At 35.8% G+C, this 19,715-nt stretch overlaps 3 protein-coding genes and 1 pseudogene across 4 annotated transcripts; 3 read left to right on the forward strand and 1 right to left on the reverse strand.

The window, feature by feature from the left end:
* Window positions 1-3,095: 3,095 nt before the first annotated feature.
* Window positions 3,096-6,096, forward strand: LOC122586689 (mitochondrial carrier protein MTM1-like). Its single transcript, XM_043758674.1, has 10 exons — window positions 3,096-3,282; window positions 3,358-3,686; window positions 3,793-3,882; window positions 4,180-4,308; window positions 4,397-4,456; window positions 4,543-4,713; window positions 4,929-5,031; window positions 5,116-5,357; window positions 5,469-5,527; window positions 5,637-6,096. Exons 1-10 carry the CDS (start codon window positions 3,267-3,269, stop codon window positions 5,770-5,772), a joined length of 1,335 nt encoding a protein of 444 aa, XP_043614609.1. The 5' UTR covers window positions 3,096-3,266; the 3' UTR covers window positions 5,773-6,096.
* On the forward strand, window positions 6,072-10,426 carry LOC122588011 (annotated as a pseudogene).
* Window positions 10,427-11,599: 1,173 nt separating this feature from the next.
* On the forward strand, window positions 11,600-13,721 carry LOC122586688 (pentatricopeptide repeat-containing protein At3g49240, mitochondrial). The gene has a single exon (XM_043758673.1). The coding sequence runs from the start codon at window positions 11,666-11,668 to the stop codon at window positions 13,532-13,534; it is 1,869 nt and encodes a 622-aa protein (XP_043614608.1). The 5' UTR covers window positions 11,600-11,665; the 3' UTR covers window positions 13,535-13,721.
* A 3,825-nt stretch (window positions 13,722-17,546) lies between these two features.
* LOC122589834 (GDSL esterase/lipase At4g10955-like) lies at window positions 17,547-19,276 on the reverse strand. Of its 2 annotated transcripts, none has more exons than XM_043762155.1 (4): window positions 19,255-19,276; window positions 18,881-19,039; window positions 18,366-18,802; window positions 17,547-18,233 (listed from the first exon to the last, which is right to left on the reverse strand). In XM_043762155.1, the coding sequence occupies exons 2-4, from the start codon at window positions 18,943-18,945 to the stop codon at window positions 17,695-17,697; spliced, it is 1,041 nt and encodes a 346-aa protein (XP_043618090.1). In that variant the 5' UTR covers window positions 18,946-19,039; window positions 19,255-19,276; the 3' UTR covers window positions 17,547-17,694. The 2 variants fall into 2 exon arrangements, with proteins under 2 accessions (XP_043618090.1, XP_043618089.1); XM_043762154.1 differs by lacking the exon at window positions 19,255-19,276 and adding an exon at window positions 19,165-19,205.
* Window positions 19,277-19,715: the final 439 nt, after the last annotated feature.

The raw sequence follows: 19,715 nt of genomic DNA on the forward strand, positions 1-19,715 counted from the left end.
TTACACATTTTACATACTATTTTAATAAAAAAAGCTTTTCAAATTGAACCATTGTGGATGCTCTAAGTGGTTCATATGACACACATAGACATAGTAATCTTAACAATAAAAGTGTTATGAATTACTCCATCCGTCCCATTAGAAGTGTCCTAGTTTGAATATTCAAAGACTTTATTTTTAAACTTTGACCTTAAATATATATTTTTATGTTATATAAAACTTGATGAAAGTTATATCAATGAAAACACTTCTAAAACACAATTAATTCGCATAACTTCCATCAAGTATTATCTAACACAATGAAAATTATTTAAGGGTCAAAGTTAGATTAGTTAGACTTTGAAAACTTAAAACAAGACACTTCTAGTAGTACGGAGAGAGTAATAAATATAATATGTGGAGCCGGTGGGCTAGTGACCCATATATCTATGATCCAAATGTATCTTTCAACAAACAAAAATCATTAATTAATTTATCCGCCACGTTTCTTTCGCCATACATGAAGACACAACTATCGTAAATGTTGTCTTCATTTCGAAACGCTTGTGGTGGGAAGGATGGCAGCAGACAGCAGTGAAGAAGGCCCGTGGTGGCGGTGAAAAATAAGAATCAAAACAAGTAAAATATGAAAAATAATGTATCACTCCCATGTGTATACATACTATATCATATGCATAAATGAGTCTTTTTAAAAGGTTGATGACGACGACACCAACAACAAGACCTAATCCCTAAATGGGATATGGGGAGGTGAGTTGTAGACAGTCTTACCTATACTCAAAGGTAGAGAGGCTGCTTCCATAAATACCTTTGGCCAGAAGAAGTAGTAGAAAAGTGTAAAGAGTTTAGTTTTCATACATGTCGGCCGAAAAAAATGGCATAGAAGATGTACCTATCTGCTAAGTATCCCCCGACTACGTTAAGACGACATGCACCTAACATACTATATTACAAGTTCGACAATACATATACAATAACAACCATATACTTTGTAACAAATAAACATAATAAAAATTTAAACATAATAGGCATAGCCCCCTACAAGAAACCAAAACGTGTATTAAGAAAAGACCCATACATACATATAAATAGTAATTAACTAATAATTTATGTGTCCGATGGGCCTACAGATTCTAAACAACATATGAAACCAAGTAACTAAGAACGCTTAACTAGACTAATTCAAGCCCTCTCACATGACTCTCAAAACCACTAAACTAATCTTAGTCCTCAAAGTATTCTCTCATTGGTTATGTCCTCAGTTGGGCAAAGCATTTTGGGGTTAACGCTATAGTGACCTCCCCCATCGGTTTAGGTCTATAACTACTCAAGGCCAAAAACTACTACGGAGGTCACTGAAAACGAAAGTCTAAGTAAAAGTCTACATAACCTATTTCCCATATGCCTTTTACTCCTTTTCCTTAACCTCCTCCAGAACACTCTATTTGAGTGTTTGGTATATTGTCCTTTCACCTCCGTCGACCTAGCTCTTCTCCTGGCGAAGCCGTTTGTAACATCAAGTCACCTTAGTTGGGCCCACTTCTTCTGGCCAAACCATCACTAACATCCTTGGGCAAGGCAATATGGGAAAAAAATGTTGATCTTAGTCACACAAAACCCAACCCTAACCTAATCCTCTACTCTAATCCTAGTTCTCCAGGCCGTCCTATCCGACGTCAAGTAATCCGACAATCCAAGCTCCCTTAGGTCCTTCGCTAGTCGCTCCTCCCACCTCATCTTAGGCCTACCCCTTCTTCAAATGCTGTCAACGTGAATAGATTCTGCTTTTCTTAAAGGTGTTGTTTGGTCTCTTTTCCTAATTTGACAAAACCATCTCAATCGTCCTTCCCGTAGCTTGTTAATGATGGTCCCTATTAAATCATAATTTGAACGATAACTTTAACTTTAACTTTAAATGAAGAAGATGATTAATCTTACATCATTGTGACAAGCTGAATCTTATCACATGTCATCATCTTATATATTAGGAGAATTTTTATGCTTATGAATTATGATAATTAATTATTACTTTTTAAATATTTTTACTTAATATGATATTTTGGACTTTTATATTTTATAATATGAGAGAAAATAAAAAAATTGTAAATTAAATTTATGGTGAAAATCATATTTAAATACTAGCACATTACCGGCGCAATGCACTGGTAGTCGTGGAAGCGATGATGTGGTGGTGGGGGCGACTCTTGATGTTAGATGAGGCGTCGAGTGATGTATATAGTTGATGTAAAAATAATTGATATATTTTAAAAGATTGATAATGTAATATAATCATTAATGTTAAAGGATAATGTAGGTGAATTATATTAAGAGGGGTTAAGTGAAACTATTACATAATATTTTACACTTTCAAAAATAAAGTGATATTCTTTTATACTAGCAAGGTGCCCGTGCAAATGCGACGACGGTGGCGGCAATGTGATGATGATTAGTGGCGACTGATAGTGGTGACGATGAACAATTTAGGCTATTCATATAAATGTAATTAATATAATGGTTAGTGTCAGAGTGGAAGGCTTGGTGGTGTAATTTATTTCATTAAAGGTATTTTAGGTATAATAGTGAAAATAGTTAAATTAGTGAAAAAGGAAGAAGATGATTTAGAGAAAGAATAAGGAGTATTTTAATAATATTGCATAGAGTAACTTTCAACATTACCATAAATAAAATGGATCATTTCTTTTATGTGGAAGTATAAATATATATAGATATAGATTATAGATTATAAATATTTATATATTTTCACAATAGGATTTATGAAGATTAATAATGAGGTTAATAATAGATTCTTTTACAGTATATTTAAAATCGTCACATTGAGAGCCTTAACAATATTATACCTATCTACGCTTATAAAACCATACCTTATAGTATATTGCTTTGTGTGAGTGCTTTAGAATTAGAGTGTTATTAATATATCCGTTTTGTCGATAAAAAAATGTATATGGAAAATAATATATACCTTAATTAGAAGTCGGTCAAAATAATAAATATAAATAATAAATAAATATTAATAAATAAGGAAAAATAGAAGACCTAGTATTTGGGGTTTGTTCTAGAAATCGACACGTCTGAAAACATATACTAGGCAGTCATGGCATACGTTATGTGCAGCCGTTGGGTTTTTCTAATTACTATTATTCTTTAATTAATTTTTTTATTTTCCTGGTTGGTTTGTGGCCTGGGAGTGTTTCTCTGTATTCCAAGCAATTTGGATTCACATTCACATTCGCCGCCTTTCCTTTTCAATGCGATCATCAAACGGTAAATTCTTATCATTAAAACTAATTTAATCACAATTATCGAATAAATAATTCTCTTGCAATTCGTTTTTGACAGGATTTGAAAATTCCAAAGATTTTGAAACGGAAAAATTGGAGAAGAAGAAGAAGAATGATGATGAAAATAATAATAATAATTTATTTATGAATCCAACAACATCATCATCATCTTCTGATTCTTGTTGTATAATACATCATCATGAATATGAAAAAGAACTTGAACTTATTCCTCCTCCTGCTTCTAATATGATTCCTGAACCAATTAAACAACCGCCGCCGCCGCCCCCTAATTCCGGTGATAATTTAGGGGTTTCCGAAAGAGCTTTATCTGCCGCTGGCGCCGCTTTTCTTTCCGCCATTATTGTTAACCCCCTTGATGTTGCCAAAGTATGTTCCTTTTTTTCATTTCCTTTAATTATTTTTTCTTTTTCTATCAATTGTTAATTATATATGTATGTATGTATTGATAGTTGAATGGTTGTGATAATTACAGACGAGGCTGCAAGCACAGGCTGCAGGTGTAGCTTACTCCCATCCCATGACTAATCATACCGCTCGAATGGCAGTTTTCGGACCAAACATGGTACCTGTTCTATTTAACATTTCTTGTTCTTAATTCATGTTTTGTAATATATATTAAGTTAGTTAATGTTACCAAGAGTATTACTTTATGTATCCTTTTGGGAGGAATGTGAGAAATCCCATATTTCAGTTTGTAAGTAGTGAGAAACCACTTGTTTTTTTTTTGTTGCTTTCATGTCTCGGAGGATTTTTGTTTATCGTGTGTACATAGTTAAAAGATACGTATTTGCAGAACTTTCCAAGGCTGGTCGTATACTCGGTAATCATCTTATGTTATTCTGTAATCATTTCTATGCAGTTGTTTGCGGATCTAAGGTGTTCTCCATCATGTACTCGTGGTGGAGTACACGGGACAGTGTCCATCTGTCCACCAGAATGTTTCGAGTACAAAGGAACACTCGATGTTTTCTACAAAGTTATTCGACAGGTTGGTTGTCTTCTTTTTATTATATTGACGACTGCCTCTTTCTTTCTTTTGTTTCTCTGAAATCTTGTGTAACATGAGTCGTTTTCAGGAGGGAGTTGCTAGATTATGGAGAGGCACAAATGCTGGTCTTGCACTAGCTATACCAACAGTAAGTCTCTTTTATGAAGTGACCCGTAATGTTGAGCTTGTGTTGATTATTAATATTATTTAGAACATATTTTTTTCTTTCAATAGGTGGGAATATATCTTCCTTGTTATGACATATTCCGAAACTGGCTTGAAGAGTTTGCATCTCAGAATGCTCCAAGCATGACTCCGTATGCCCCTTTACTTGCTGGTTCACTATCACGTTCATTGGCTTGCACTACCTGCTATCCCATTGAACTTGCTCGAACTCGTATGCAGGTGCTTTTCTAATAGCTGCCATTTGTTTTTGTAGCACCAATAGAAACTCTGAGGCTCTGAGCGTATATTGTTAGACTTATTTTTTGTCATAAACTTAGGATGAGGCTGCTTAGCATTGAATATTAGTTTTTTTTTCATTATTTTTGTTTTGAAAGGGAAAACAAAGTATGCATACACCCATCCTCACTGTGTTTAGTTTCCATTTTAATGCATAGGCTTTCAAAGATTTTAACACTGGTAAGAAAGCTCCCGGAGTGTGGAAGACGTTGGTTGATGTATTAGCTAATGTCAAGACATCACCAAATATGAATAGCAATGGTACACTACTGATTTTTCATATTTACAAAACCATAATTGCTTTTGAGATTTGAGTTCTAACTGGCCTCGTTCTTTTGACTGCAGTACAAAGTTATCGTGCCCTCTGGACAGGCCTTGGGGCACAACTTGCACGTGATGTACCTTTTTCTGCCATCTGTTGGTCTACTCTTGAGCCTGTTAGAAGAAGGCTTCTGAGTTTGGTGGGTGATGAAGCCAATGCTGCCACTGTACTTGGAGCAAATTTCTCTGCTGGTTTTGTTGCAGGTAGCCTTGCTGCTGCTGCCACATGTCCACTTGACGTTGCAAAAACCCGAAGACAAATAGAGGTATGTCTTTGAAGCTTGATGTCAGCATTTTCTTCTTAATACACAAAGTTTGTGAAAAACCTTTTCGATTTTACATGATTAAATTTCCTCTTTGCTTTTTTATTATTGCAGAGGGATCCTGCGAGAGCATTAAGGATGACGACGAGACAGACTCTAATGGAGGTTTGGAGGTATGTTCCTGTTTTAAAGCAAGTATTTTTATGCGACTAAATAGCACATTGGTATATTCCAGACTGTAGCATATGGTTTGGTAACTGTGAAGACTTGTTTTTTGTACAGAGATGGGGGAGTGAGGGGACTATTTACAGGAGTGGGGCCTCGTGTCGGACGTGCAGGGCCTTCAGTTGGAATCGTGATATCATTTTATGAGGTTGTGAAGTATGCTCTACATCGTCAACAAATTGCAACTCAATAACCAAGCTGACACAAGTGTTCATTCTGTTAGACTTCATTTGTAGTTCAATTGTGGAGGAGGAGAATAATTATACATGATGTGGCATGAAGATTAGCATTTTTTGTAGTCAGAATTTAGATGCTCTTCTCATTGTCACGTAACATAGCTAATCTTGTTCTTTTTGTTATTTCATCTCTCCTCCACAAACAAATTCGAGCTGTTTTAGCTGTATTCATTATACTTGAAATTTTGTATCTGGTGGCTGAACAATTTTGAAAAATACGAAATGATATAGCACTGATTGTTATCCATCTATTAGTATGGGCTTTCAGCTTATTACATTCAGTAACTCTCTTCTGATACGACTATTAGGACGTGAAAGAATAAGACATTCCTCTGTATGCCTATGCTTGCAAGAATACAATTATATGTTCTTAGCATTTTTTCCTGTAGGGTGTTTGAGATTGTGTTAAATGATTGATAATTATATGATTATTGCATTTGTGAGAGAGGATTGTTTGAAAGTTGTGGGCAGTCCATTTCTTTGTTTTTTGAAATGTGGGTTTAAAGTCTGAAGAATGACTTATCTGATTTTACAGACCTAAACTCTATCATTAATAGCTTATCTAAACACTGAATAACTTCAGCGTGGGAGTGTTTATTTTTGGATGTTTTGTTTGTTCAAGACTCATTTTGGATGATGGTTATGATTGTGGAAAGATGAGGCGACTTATGCGATCACTTGAAAACCCTCAGTCTAAATGCAAGGTCTGTGTTTTGGCTGAACCTTCATTTCTGTTAGATTTGATTGAACTATGGAACTTGGTTGGTTCACTATTTGCTTTAAATATTGCATTTAATTCAACCAACATAAAATGATTGTTATGTTTAGACGAGCCTTTTAGTAGTTTTGTACTGGTATCATTTACACTGGACATTAACATTGCTGGGACCAAAGGAAAAGGTTCAACTGATGCATTTCTGTCCAATATTTTACGTGCTGAAGACTATTCTGTTGGTTGCTTCACATGGTATTATTTGTTGATTAGAATGATTGGTGTTGTGTCTACGTAAATGATAAGTGAAGTAGCAATTAACCATGTGGTTCCTTTCTGAGAAGCCCTCGTATCAAGACCGTAAGAGAACGTATAATGGTAGGAAGACTAGGTGACCTGGTGTCAGCCAGCACAGTAAATTACTTGTTTCAGAAGATGAAAAAGTTAATCTTGATCAGGTCGTGCAACTTAAAATCTGTCGGAGTGTGATCATTTTATTATAAATCGCATGTCCGGGAATAGTTTAAGCCTACGGGGTCACACGAAATGACACGGTAACTTGATAATATTAATTGATATATTAAAGTAATATATTAATTAGTTTGATCACGAAATGATTAATTAAACATAATTAAATGGTTAATTGTATTTAATTAATTAAAGATGAGGATTAAAATGTGAAAATTGGAAAATGGATTTGGGCCCTAAAGCTAAAGGGGGCCGGCCACATTAAGGCTTTGAAAGCCTTGATGTAGCTTATTTTCCAAGCTATGTTTAACCTAATTATCCCCTATAAATAGAGGGCTTAATTCTAGGTTTTTCATTCTTTTTCTTTTCACATAGTTTTCTCTCAACTTCTCTCTTTTTCTTGAAGTGGCCGAAATTCTCTTTCTCTTTAAGGGTTTTCGACTTCAAGTTAAGGGTTTGTAACAAAGGGTTATTCGGTTAAGTGATCGGGGTACTAGCATACGTTATTCGGGGTGTCTAGTGTGCGATCGTAGAGGGGTTTTGCTTTAAACCCTAAGCACTAATAATAATCTTATTATTATTATCTTTATTGGAGCTTGCATAAGGTACACAACTCAATTATAGTCATTGTTAATTAATTTGATTGCATATATGTTTTGATTTTTTCCGTTGCGCTTACTCGTAATTATGTATGTTTATGTGTTCATATTCTAACAAAATCTTGGTCATTTCGAGGTATCCCTTTTGTTGGATGTTGTGGAAAGCATATTAAAAACTCGTTTCCATGACACTTTTATCACTACTTGTGTTATTGAAGTTCCCTAATTGTAATAGGGTTACTATTTGGCCCGTCTTATCTCATGACATAGGTTCTCACTGCTGTGGCATTTAATCTATTTACTGATAGATCATTGCATTTATCGAGGTTGATATCTTCTTTGATCTCCAAAAACCTTTCTTGAATCATTGTTTTAGCATTGTTTTCTCATGGTACTGTCATTCCATTTCTCATGATGCAACAAACATAATTTCTAGCTCAGATCTTGCAGCTTCTGTCATAACAACGATTGGCGAGGAACATTTGGCTGCACTAGGGTTGGAGAGTATTGCAAATGCAAAGTCCAGCATTATTGAACATGGCCGCCCAGTTAGGTGGTTTTCCCCAGTTCACATGCATTAATTTTATTTTAGGTTCTACCACAGTACCACATCATTAATATGATTCCAATATGCTTCAGTAACAATTAGTCTTACTTTTTGATAGTTTTATAAACAATCAGATGGTACATCTTCAATTCGGCATTATTTGTTGAACCATATCATCTGACTAGGATTACATTCGGTAACGAGGCTCGTAAGACTGACCTTGCTAAGTGTGAAAAATTTTAGGCGGTTCTAGGTGGGCCCTATCCTCCCCACATTTAGCTCATTCTTTGCAATAAAGCATCTTCAATGTGTTATCCAGTAATTTCCACATCTGATTCTGGAAATAAAGTAACATTAAGAAGACTAGTAATGTCTCTGGTAGTCCTTGTCAAGTCTCTGACATCATACTTGACATTGAGAAAGACTTGCAACTAGTATGCACCATAATTTTTCCTTGCATCATACTTAATTGTGATTGACTCCTAAATATGCTATCTCATCATTTCAATTGTGAACCCAGACTTGTAAACTTTGTAGTTTATTAAGCTCTATGATGTAAAATTGCGTCTGCTGGGACTCCACCAACTTCAAAAAGCTGCAACCGCCACATGTGCTAGTGTTACACTCTGCCTTCTTGATCAAGGTTCTTCAATCCGAAGCCTGGTTTAGCTGATACACCCTATTAATAGATTTGGCAAAATGCTGATAGGTCGGGTTGGGTGCTTAATTGCAGGTCAAAACTGGCCAAGTTGGGTTGGGACTGCCTAGAACCCTTCGTTTATCCTGTTTTTAGTTTAATTTATAATTAATGTGCTGCATAGGAGAGCAAATTCTGTATTATCACATTACTTTAATAAAGGTTAATAATATTTTGGAGGCCTTTTGCTGTTCAAAAAATAAAAAAAAATAATAAATATGAAAAATGGAGGTTTTATGCATATCAAATACTTTTTGAATGACTTTCAACCTACTTGATTTTTCTGACTAGTTTATTTATTAACTACATTCTTCCACTTAACCTGTTTGACTTGGTGGATATTGATCATAAGTCATAACCCGAATTAGCCCAGTTAGGTACATTGCTCTAAACTGCCATCTTAGCATCTCTGATTAAGATACTAGTATTTCGTTACTTACAAAACTTTTTTGACTTTTTGTATAACCCTGCGTTCTTATTTGGTTCTAACCTCTGTTTGTTCTATTTCAGGATGGAAAATATTTGATGGATCAGTTCGTAGTGGTCTAGAACTTACACAGCTGATGGGAAGAAGTCATTTTTAACATTAGTAGAATCTGAGGCATTAGGACTGCTTGGAGCTACTATACTACTACATGGATCGAGGTTCTAACTTTTTATGCTCTGAGGCATTCATCCACATATGGTATCAATTTGTTGACTAAACTGCTCAGTTTTCTGAACTGTATAATGAATTTCAGCTCATACTAAAAAATCTGCCAAGGTTTTGGTCTACATGACTCAGATAACATATCCAGAGGCAAGATTAGTTTTGGTGGATTCGATGGCAGCTGAGAAAGACCATCAAGCATTTGCCAAAGAATTACTTGCAGGTACAACAGCTCTTTGATCACATCTTTTTTAGTCTTAGAGGCGACATTTGCAATCCGAATATGTGAAAGTGGGTCAATTTGGCTTAAGTTTTGTTGCTAATGGGTGAACCTTTCAAAAAGTGTTAATGGTGTAAACATTTATTTGCAGGCTATTAAACTTTTTGTTATTCACAAACAGTTGCTCATCGTTAGATAGAAACTTATGTAAGTGTTGGTTATCTATAAAATCTAAAAAGTGGTAAACGCTTGGTTTTAATCTGTTATGTGAAGTCTAAAAAGTGCTAAAGGCTAAACCCAACCCACTTGACCTTCCCATTTTGCCACCTATGCTTATTTGAAAGCCAGCGACTATCCAGCACTAAATGGTTTGACTGTATTGCAAATATATAAGAGATATCCTTCAATAACGATAAGAAAGGACATTATTGTATGCTATAACCTCTAGCATTTGATACCAATGTGTTGTCACCTTGTTGGCTTGCTGCAGTGAAGCAATTGGGAGCTATATTCTTTTTTTTTTCCATCAGTAGTGACTAGTGAGTTTGTGTAAGTGAGTGAGGGACCGTTAGAGGACTGCGCTTTTGTCTTACTAAGAGACTGTTGGATCCAAGCCTTCTAACGAGTTGGTTATTAGATTTTCTGAGGTTGGAGTCGAAGATTATAGTGATTTGGCGATTTGCTCAAAAATCAATCAGCTATGTCTGCTTAGAAAATGAATGATGGAATCGATGAGATTCTTCAACAGTGGTGAACCTGGCCTTTAACATAAGGTAGTGAGTGAGCACCACAATAATTTCGTGGCTTTGTAATGCAAATATCTATCTGAAGACAGTTTTTGTGGTGATTATCGTTATGTTAAACAACCTGTCAGACCTCCCACGGACCCAATTCTATGTTCATGTTTCAAATATAGTATTCTATAATTTAACTGTTTCTATGATTATTATAGAGAACTTGTGTTAAGCTATAAATTGAAGTACTTTTGAAATCTTAAGAGGAGTAAAAGTAAACATTGTGACATATTAATAAAATAGTAACATATAAAAAAGCAAAAGAATTACATTATCTTACCGCTACTCAGAAGACCCATTTCAACTAAATGTATCAAACTATCACCATTTCGCTTCTCTTGGGATGAAATGTAGGTTCTGTGTTCGACTTGAATGATTTTATAATTATTTAAGTTAGAACTAAATAAGTTAGTTAAACACTAAAGTAAATTTCTCGTTAATAAAAACAGAATTTTTTTTCCCAGCTTTCTGTTGGTTAAATATTGTATGTATAGAACAGATTATAACTTGTAGGTAGCAACTAACTTAAGTTACAAAGTTGTATATAAACAAAGCTATACTCGTATACAACATTTGACATGTAGATAGTAAACAATGATATCGAATCTCAGTCAACGGTTATGGAAAGAGGTAAGATATAAATAGTCTTAATTATAATAAACTCCGAACATTCTAATAAAATGCACAAAAAAAAACAAAAAGACATAAAACGCAAAAGAATAACGAGAATTCCGTTCAAAAAAAAAAGAAAGAAAGAGAATAACGAGAATAATAAATATCCTGGGATGTAAATAAATCATATAAACAAACTAAGATTTTGAACATTATATGTTAATTTGATAAATATTTCAAATCATGTAACATGATACTACGTGTATATTTTTAATTGGTTGATTACATGAACATTTTTATCAAATTCTCGACAAACATAAAATGTATGTCCAACATTTTAATTCTTGGTACTGTCATAATTAGTTACGGGTACTTATCCCATTATATCACAGCAAAATTCGACCCATTTGATCACCTGGATCACCCATCCATAACCATGAGGATAATTAGATACATAAAATGGTCCTATATATCTATCACTCCTTTATTTCTTAAACCCTCACTCCCTGGTCATAATCATTATATCAAAAACCCTAAAACCCCATTTCTCTCATGGCTCTTTCAAAACCCATTTTCATCAATCACTTAAAAACCCTTCTCAAATCTCACCACCATTTCCGTCCAATCACCATCCCTCTCCGCCACCTCTCTTTCGCCACACCTGAAGACGCCGCCGCCGAACGCCGCCGCCGTAAACGCCGTCTCCGTATCGAACCACCACTCAATGCTCTCCGTTCCAACACCCAATCCCAATCCCCATCCCCTCGCCCTTCCCCTGCTCAAAACCCTAACCCTAATGCCCCCAAAATCCCCGAACACGTTTCCGCTTTATCCGGAAACCGGCTTAATCTACACAACAGAATCTTGAAACTGATCCGTGAAAATGATCTCCAAGAAGCTGTTTTGTTGACTCGGCATTCGGTTTATTCGAACTGTAAGCCGACTATTTTTACTTGTAATGCTGTTATGAATGGTTGTTTACGACAGGCGAAATACGCCGAACTTTTGAATTTACATAGGTTCATTACCCAGGCTGCAATTGCTGCTAATGTGGTTACTTATAATCTTGTGATTAGTACTTATATGGAATGTAAAAAAACCGATACTGCAATGGAGCATTATAAACAGTTGATTGAAAATGCCCCGTTTGATCCGAATGTTAGTACTTTTAGGATTGTGGTTAAAGGGTTGGTTGATAATGGGAAATTGGATAAAGGGTTGGAGATTAAAGATGAGATGTTAGGAAAAGGGGTTGATCCCGACCCGGTTGTGTATAGTTATTTGATGTCGGGGTATGCTAAGAACGGTAACCATGATGGAATTTTCGAGCTTTTTGAGGAGTTGAAAGAGAAAGTTGGTGGCTTTGTGGAAAACGGGGTTGTTTATGGGAGTGTTATGAATGGGTATTTCTTGAAAGGAATGGAGAAGGAGGCGATGGAGTGTTTTGAAGAAGTTATGGGTGAGGGTTCGAAGGTTAAAATGAGTGCCATTGCGTATAATTCGGTTTTGGATGCTTTGTTTAAGAATGGGAAGTTTGACGAGGCGGTTAAGTTGTTTGATAGAATGTTGGAAGAACATAGCCCGCCTAAGGTGTTGGCGGTTAATTTAGGGAGTTATAATGTGGTGGTGGATGGGTATTGTGCCGAGAAGAGGTTTGATGATGCGGTTAACGTGTTTAACAGTATGTGGGAGAAACGGTGTCATCCTGATACTCTTTCGTATAATAATTTGATTGATCAGTTGTGTGAGAATGGGATGTTGGGTAAAGCGGAGGAAGTTTATAATGGTATGAGTGAGAAAGGGGTGAGTCCGGATGAGTATACTTTTGTTGTGTTGATGGATACTTGCTTTAAAGAAGATCGCCCTGATGATGCAGCTGCATATTTCAAGACTATGGTTGAAGCTAAACTGAGGCCGAATCTAGGAGTTTATAATCGGTTGATTGATGGGTTGGTAAAAGTTGGGAAGATTGACGAGGCAAAATCGTTTTTTGATATGATGGTGCCGAAGCTGAGGATGGATGATGATAGTTATAAGTTTATAATGAAAGCATTATTTGATATTAAGAAACATGATGAAGTTCTCGAGACTATTGGTAAGATGTTGAGGGAGGATCCTTTGGATTTTTCTGATGAGTTGCAGGAGTTTGTAAGAGAGGAGCTTAGCAAAGAAGAAAGAGAGGAAGATTTGGTGCAGTTGATGGCAGATATTGAGCGAGAAAAGGCAGAGGCTGCTGCTAAAGCAGCTGAAGAAGCAGAGAGAGCGAAAGCTAGTGCACGAGCTGCTGTTTCTTCTTTGTTGCCGTCTAAGCTTTTTGGTAATAAAGATGAGGCAGAGAACGAGAATGATGATGAGAATGGTGATCAGAAGGATGTAGCAGATGGTGAGGTGGTGGAAGAGAATGATGCATCGTCCAGGTAATTCATAAATATTTCAACGTTGGTTCTAGTAAGTAAGGAGTTAGAAGATGCTGGAACTAATTAAATTCTTTGTTAGCTGCATTTTATGTTATAAGATGAATTCATGAAGGCAATGTTTGGATATTGCTATGTGACTCCAATGGTATTCATCTGTAATAAAACAGACTATAGTAAATAGTTTCTGAATATGTTTTTGTCTTTTGATTATGAAAAATGCCATGCAGAACTAAACTGGCCAGGTGAGCTGGACAATCCACAACATACATAGATTTTACTAACTCCTTCTAACCCCGTAATTTTGTTTTTATTCTCTCTGTATGTTACCCATATCTTTATTCTCTCCAACATACCATTAAACTTTTCCTTCAAGATTGCAATAGGTTTTTATCGTCTCCATCTGAATGGTCTTGGTCTGGTTCTTCTATATCACATGATGTAGAGTTATTACCGGATCAAATGATCAATGGTCCTTATTCTACTCCATTACATGATAAAAAGTTATTAACAGTGAATCCATCACGACCGGCCGACCACCAAGCCTTTTTAATCGATCTCCTATCCCCCCTCCCTTTCTCTCTTCCTTGGTGACCATCGACTCTACCACCAACTCTTTAAAGATGGGCTTATAGAGATAGGGATATATAGATTGTTCAGACGTGAAGCAATAGGTCATGACTTTATAACAGTTTCAAAGAAGCAACAAAAGCAGTGTTTATAAAATGGCTCGAGTCATATGTTTCTTTTAGACTTTTTAGTGAATACTAGGAAAATGACCCACGCGTTGCGGCGGGCTTTGTAATTCTTCTATAGAATATAATAATTATTAAACCTGAAGTCAAAAAAGATGTGCCATTAGTTGATGCTAACTTTTACATTGGTGCATTCATTTGTTATATTTATTACAATGCATAACTTTGGTGATGCACGACATTGATCAGAAAACAAAAAGACAGGTTAGTTGCTCTGATCAGTTGTCGTCCAAAAGAGTTGTCGTCCAAAAGCTTTGTCGTTTGCCTGGGAGGTCCTATGGTTTTGGTTTCTTCGTTGGTCCTTCTTTACCTGCTGTAAAATTGAAGTGTAGCATTTGTAAATGACATATAGGTTGATGAAGTTATTACAACATATAATTTTTGTGTTTGAAAAGCTATGTGGTGGGATCCTGGTACGTACCTAGTACCTCCTTAGCATGAAAGCGAAAGGAATTTGAACTATAATAAAGAGTAAGTTGTGATATTTACCTGGTTCATTCAGCTCTCTTTTACGGGTGGCTACCTTTGGGTCGGGAGTGATGGGAGTCATTGTTGCTTGTTTTTTAGCTTTGTTCACTAAGAGGGATCTGTGTTTATTTATGGTAAGGTGAAGTAGGTATGGTGTTTCTTGTATGTTTAGAATATCCTTGGGTATGGTTTTCAGGTTATAGTAGTTGTTTCTGACTACCATCTCTTCATATGATGTATTTATGATTTCAGTCTCGTCTACTATGTTTTGTTTTACCTGTTGATGTAGCCACGTAGGTCTGCAGAGAAGGATTTACAGTAGCAGTGGTGGCCAATGTTGATTCTAGTTGCAAGTTGTCTGCAATGTAATATAACAGTTAAAGGAAACATGTAGACAAAAAAATAAGATTTGATAACAGTATTTGTTTTGATAATGATATAGTAAGTGTTTCTAAATTTCGACCGATATCAGTTTTGTATCACTATATGTACGTAATTCAGTGGAAAAATGGCATGCATCTTTATGATAGTGCCAAATTATAAGTCCAGCGTCTAAAACAAATAATTGCATATGTATAGAACAATTGCAATATGTCCTCTTAATTATTACTAATTTTATAGTTTTACACTTTAACTTTCCCTATTCCTCTAGTGCTTCTTTTTGCATTCAGGTGCCGAATGCCCTTAACACAATTATGCATTTTCAGTTTGTATAGTACTAATTTTTTTATAATTGTTCTGTTAGTGAATTTTAAATACATTAGCAGCGATTTTAAAAAGGGTCTTCTATACTAAGGGAGTTACAACTTATGCTCAGATTTACAGGTATCAGCCCTCAACACCTGTATTTCCCTTTCCAACATTTTAAACGATGAAGAAACAAAAATAAATACCATGGTCTGGTTCATCAACACAACTACAAACCAGGATTTCACAACAATAACGCAATAGCTAACTTTCCTTCAAATGTGTTCCTTTAATGTCAGTATGTGTACCTATTTGACCTGTCTCCTTTTAGGTATTTTTATATACCCTGTTTGAGATAACCGAAATCCAAATTGACCCATTCATTATTAAATGGTTCGAACTTTCTCTGGTATGAGCAGGTGCACAACAAAGTTACAGCTTATAGAGACCATGTACGTATATCAAGCACTGCTATTTATGAATTACATAACTTAGATCAAGTAAATCGATGGTTAGTTTTATGCCTGTCTTCTATATGAAAACTAAAAGGATATTTTTGGCTATTTTAAAATAGTAAGGTGACTTAGAAAAGTTGGTTTTCAAATGAAAAAACTTTAACTTTTGACATACCATAGAACGCATCCTTGTTGTTGACTTCATTCATTTTGTCTTTCCAGAAGGTTATCTTGATCAAATTATTGCTGTCAAGTGTTTAAGGTTTACCATGTGAGTCATGGGTTAATGAGTAATTTTTAGTGCGGCATAGTATTTGTTAAAGGTTTACGTGGTGTCTAGTAATGTAACTTTCGGTAGGTTGATTTCTTGCCTGGTGAGAACTCCAGAGATTCTTTCGATCTGACCAATGTAATCTGTGAGGTAACAAAGTTAGCAATATGAACATTTGCTTGTTAATAGCTTAGCAATGAAATTTACTAGTTAAGACTATTATAAATTATAGTCGTTGTAACAGTTCATAGGTTGCTAACTATTATAGATCGGCCGCCTTTTTCATGGTCGACTTGGGCCTAGTGTTTCAGGCGCCGGAGGTGCGCCTCGCCTGCCTTTGACAACACTGGAATCATTTGTCTTTTGGTAGGTAGTTACCATCGTTTTCTTTAGGTTGGGTTCACACAGGAAATGCAAATACAGAAATTTGCTCTCTTCCTATATTTTCTCTCCCATTTAACACTTTATTTTCTAGTTCCGTATCTCTTTTGTTCAAAATGGCGTAAGAGGTAGGCATGAGCAAAATCCCGAGAAACCAAACCCGGTACCGATGTCAAGATTTAGTCTAGACGGTGTTGGTACCAACCGGTTTGGTAAGAAACTAAATGTTGTACCGAAAATAGTGTCCATTGTTTTGCTACAACTGTTATCTATATTTTCTGTTAATGATTTCTTAGTTCCATGTCCATATAATGCAATTTATTAATGCACTCGTGAATTATGTATTAAAGTCTTCTTCCGATCATTGTTTTAATATACAACAACAATCATTATCAAACTGAATACACATATAAACTTGCTGATGTCCATATAATGAAATTTATTGATGTTTACTGCAACATATAACTTATTCACCGGGACAAAACTGAAATACCAAACCGGTATTGTATCCATGTAGTCGATATGGTATTTGGTTCTTACTTTGGGTTGTTTTCAGTTTCCGTTCTAGTAGGTTTTGGTACCGGTTCGGTACGAGGCCAGTTTAGATGCTGCTGAACCTAGCTATGAAAAAACAAAAAATGAATGCTTGAATCATCATAGATAGACAAGAGGATGCATCTCAAGACTGAAGTTCAGTCTACAATTGTTCTTGTATCTTACATTCTCATGGCAGCCATTGAAAAGCCTTGCATGATAAGATGCCCGTTAGAATGATCAAACTTAAACGGGTCAGGGCAACCCATAATTGTTTTTCTCTTTTCTGTTTTGATATCTACAAGACTACAAATAATAAATGTTTTGCAAAAAAACTATCACAATATTTATCTATTATTTCAGTAAAATGATCTAGGATGTTAGCCGCATTTGGGTCTAACTTTGGCGACTTTCGACCAGTTTGACCCTTTCAAGTGTTTAACCCGCGTTTCTAATGACCATAAGAGATTAAAACTAATTCAACTAGTCTTTAATTCGTATGTTATTCAACTTTTACAAACAATCAAACAATATCAGGTTCTATCAAAAGAAATTCATCAGTTTTTCATCATTTAATGAAACAGCATGATGCAGGAGCAGGACTAAAAGAGAAACCTTAATTGAATTTGCATAGCTTCGATTGCCATTGAAAATGTTGTTGCCACCATTGGTGAATTCCATGAGCTTGTTTCAATTTCTCAGACGGACTAAGGTTCACCGTTACATAAGCTGTCGGTAGAAGATGCGAGGGTTCAGAGTCTCTCCCCATTGCACCGTAAACTAGACTTCCTATGGAATGTTTTGTTGCAATCCTCTCGATTTTTCCAACTCCCATCCACTCCATCATTTCTCTATGCTGAAAATACCCAATGTACTCAGCACAGATAGGATCTGATGGATTCACAAACACATAAGGTGTCCATTCAGATAACACGTTAAATGGATCCTCTTCAGGATCCTTGTCGTGAAGTTTCATTGCTGTTGCAATTCCGGCTGTCATGAGACTTCCAGCGATACGAACACCATGTTTCAAGGTTTCGTTTCTAATTAGCCTCTCGACTGGAACTGAAATGAACGGTGGATTGAATAAATAGGTTTCAAGCTGACATCGAGATTTTGCCATATGCCTTCCGGCAAGCATTGCTATTGCTGCACCTAATGAAGTCCCATTATAAAACAGAGTTTTTTTTTTTTTTAATATTATCAGAGCGAGTTAGTAGTTAGTATTTGAGATCCCACAGTCTTTGTATTTAAGAAAGTACTAGGATAAAAGAGAAAGAAATTTACCCAACGAGTGTCCGGCCAACCACACGCCTTCGGGGCCCACATTCGATACCACGTTTTGAAGCGCGTCAATAGCAGTATGAAACCGGGGACTATTTTCAAGTTTATCAAAGATACATTTCATGTTTAGTTTCATATCTTCATATTGGGTGGCAAATCTAATGATTGTTCCACGGAACGCTATGACATATCGTGGAGGGTACGGTCTAGATTGATAGAAGCAAGGATGTGCGTATTTGAGCTCGTAAATGGCTCCAAAGAAAGATAAATCGCTCTCGTCTACTAGAACATGATTCAACTGAAAATGAAACCTCTCCCACCATTGTGAAGAAGGGGCATAGTGATGGTGGGCAGTGCTTCCACCTTGGCGATCATGTTCGAGATTATAAACACCTTGCACTAGGCTTGCAGCAAGGGATCTCCGATGAAATGTGTTTCGCCTGTAAAACACATTCAAACCATTTATCGATACATCAAAGCATATCTTTCAAGTAGCAACTTTCAAAACAACAACGTACCAGTCGAGAGAAGTTAGCAGGTGCAATGGTCCCGAAACATCAAATATCTCGCGGGGTGTGTCCATAACCTGATCACTCGATCGATTTGAGCTGAATATGTAAGGTTAGTTTCTTATACAGTTTTGCATACTGCTGATGTACCTAATAGTACATGCTTACCTGCACATATATAAACTCTATGATTAGAACTAAAAAGATAATTAAATTAGCATAAAAGATGCTAAGCAGATACAACTTGATATAAGGAAATATAGTCTATTGTATATCTAGGAATCTACATGTACATTGTATATGTCTTCCAATCACATTTTGCTGTTGACTTGACTCTTCATATGGAAATATAGTCTATTGTATATCTAGGAAGCTACATGTACATTGTATATGTCTTCCAATCACATTTTGCTGTTGACTTGACTCTTCATATGCACACTCTATTTCTCAAATGAGTTAGTATGACAATTACAATATATTGAATACATAGTGAAAAGTAATTAGGAAGCACCCAATGTCATCTTTTATGGGTTTTGCGTCTCAATATTTCGACGGCATGTAGGGAGGTAAAAATGTAGAGAAACTTACCGGCCCCTATCACGACGGTGTAAAGATGTTACTTTTAGGTTCTATCTAAGATAGGATAGGACCTCCAATCTTACAAAGCATGAAGATAGAACTCTTGACTTCTGTATCTAGAGGCATAATTTGTTTTTTTACTTTGCTAGTATATGTTTTTTTAATGGCCAATATGATGTCGGGTATTGCATATAAGGCGTACTAATGGAGTTTTAATTTCTTTCTTGACTTATGTTGCACTAAGAATGCTAAATACAATGAGAAA

This window comes from Erigeron canadensis, chromosome 2 (genome assembly GCF_010389155.1).
Source record: "Erigeron canadensis isolate Cc75 chromosome 2, C_canadensis_v1, whole genome shotgun sequence".
NCBI lineage: Eukaryota > Viridiplantae > Streptophyta > Magnoliopsida > Asterales > Asteraceae > Erigeron > Erigeron canadensis.

Excerpts from the sequence above, each read along its gene's own strand:
- LOC122589834 (XM_043762155.1), bottom strand. The coding sequence starts at position 18,945 with ATGGACACACCCCGCGAGATATTTGATGTTTCGGGACCATTGCACCTG. Across the intron at positions 18,803-18,880 it reads CTGCTAACTTCTCTCGACTG|GCGAAACACATTTCATCGGA; the intron begins GTACGTTGTTGT and ends TGTGTTTTACAG. Across the intron at positions 18,234-18,365 it reads GTTGGCCGGACACTCGTTGG|GTGCAGCAATAGCAATGCTT; the intron begins GTAAATTTCTTT and ends GGACTTCATTAG.
- LOC122586688 (XM_043758673.1), top strand. The coding sequence starts at position 11,666 with ATGGCTCTTTCAAAACCCATTTTCATCAATCACTTAAAAACCCTTCTC.
- LOC122586689 (XM_043758674.1), top strand. Across the intron at positions 4,309-4,396 it reads TCTACAAAGTTATTCGACAG|GAGGGAGTTGCTAGATTATG; the intron begins GTTGGTTGTCTT and ends AGTCGTTTTCAG. Across the intron at positions 4,457-4,542 it reads TTGCACTAGCTATACCAACA|GTGGGAATATATCTTCCTTG; the intron begins GTAAGTCTCTTT and ends TTCTTTCAATAG.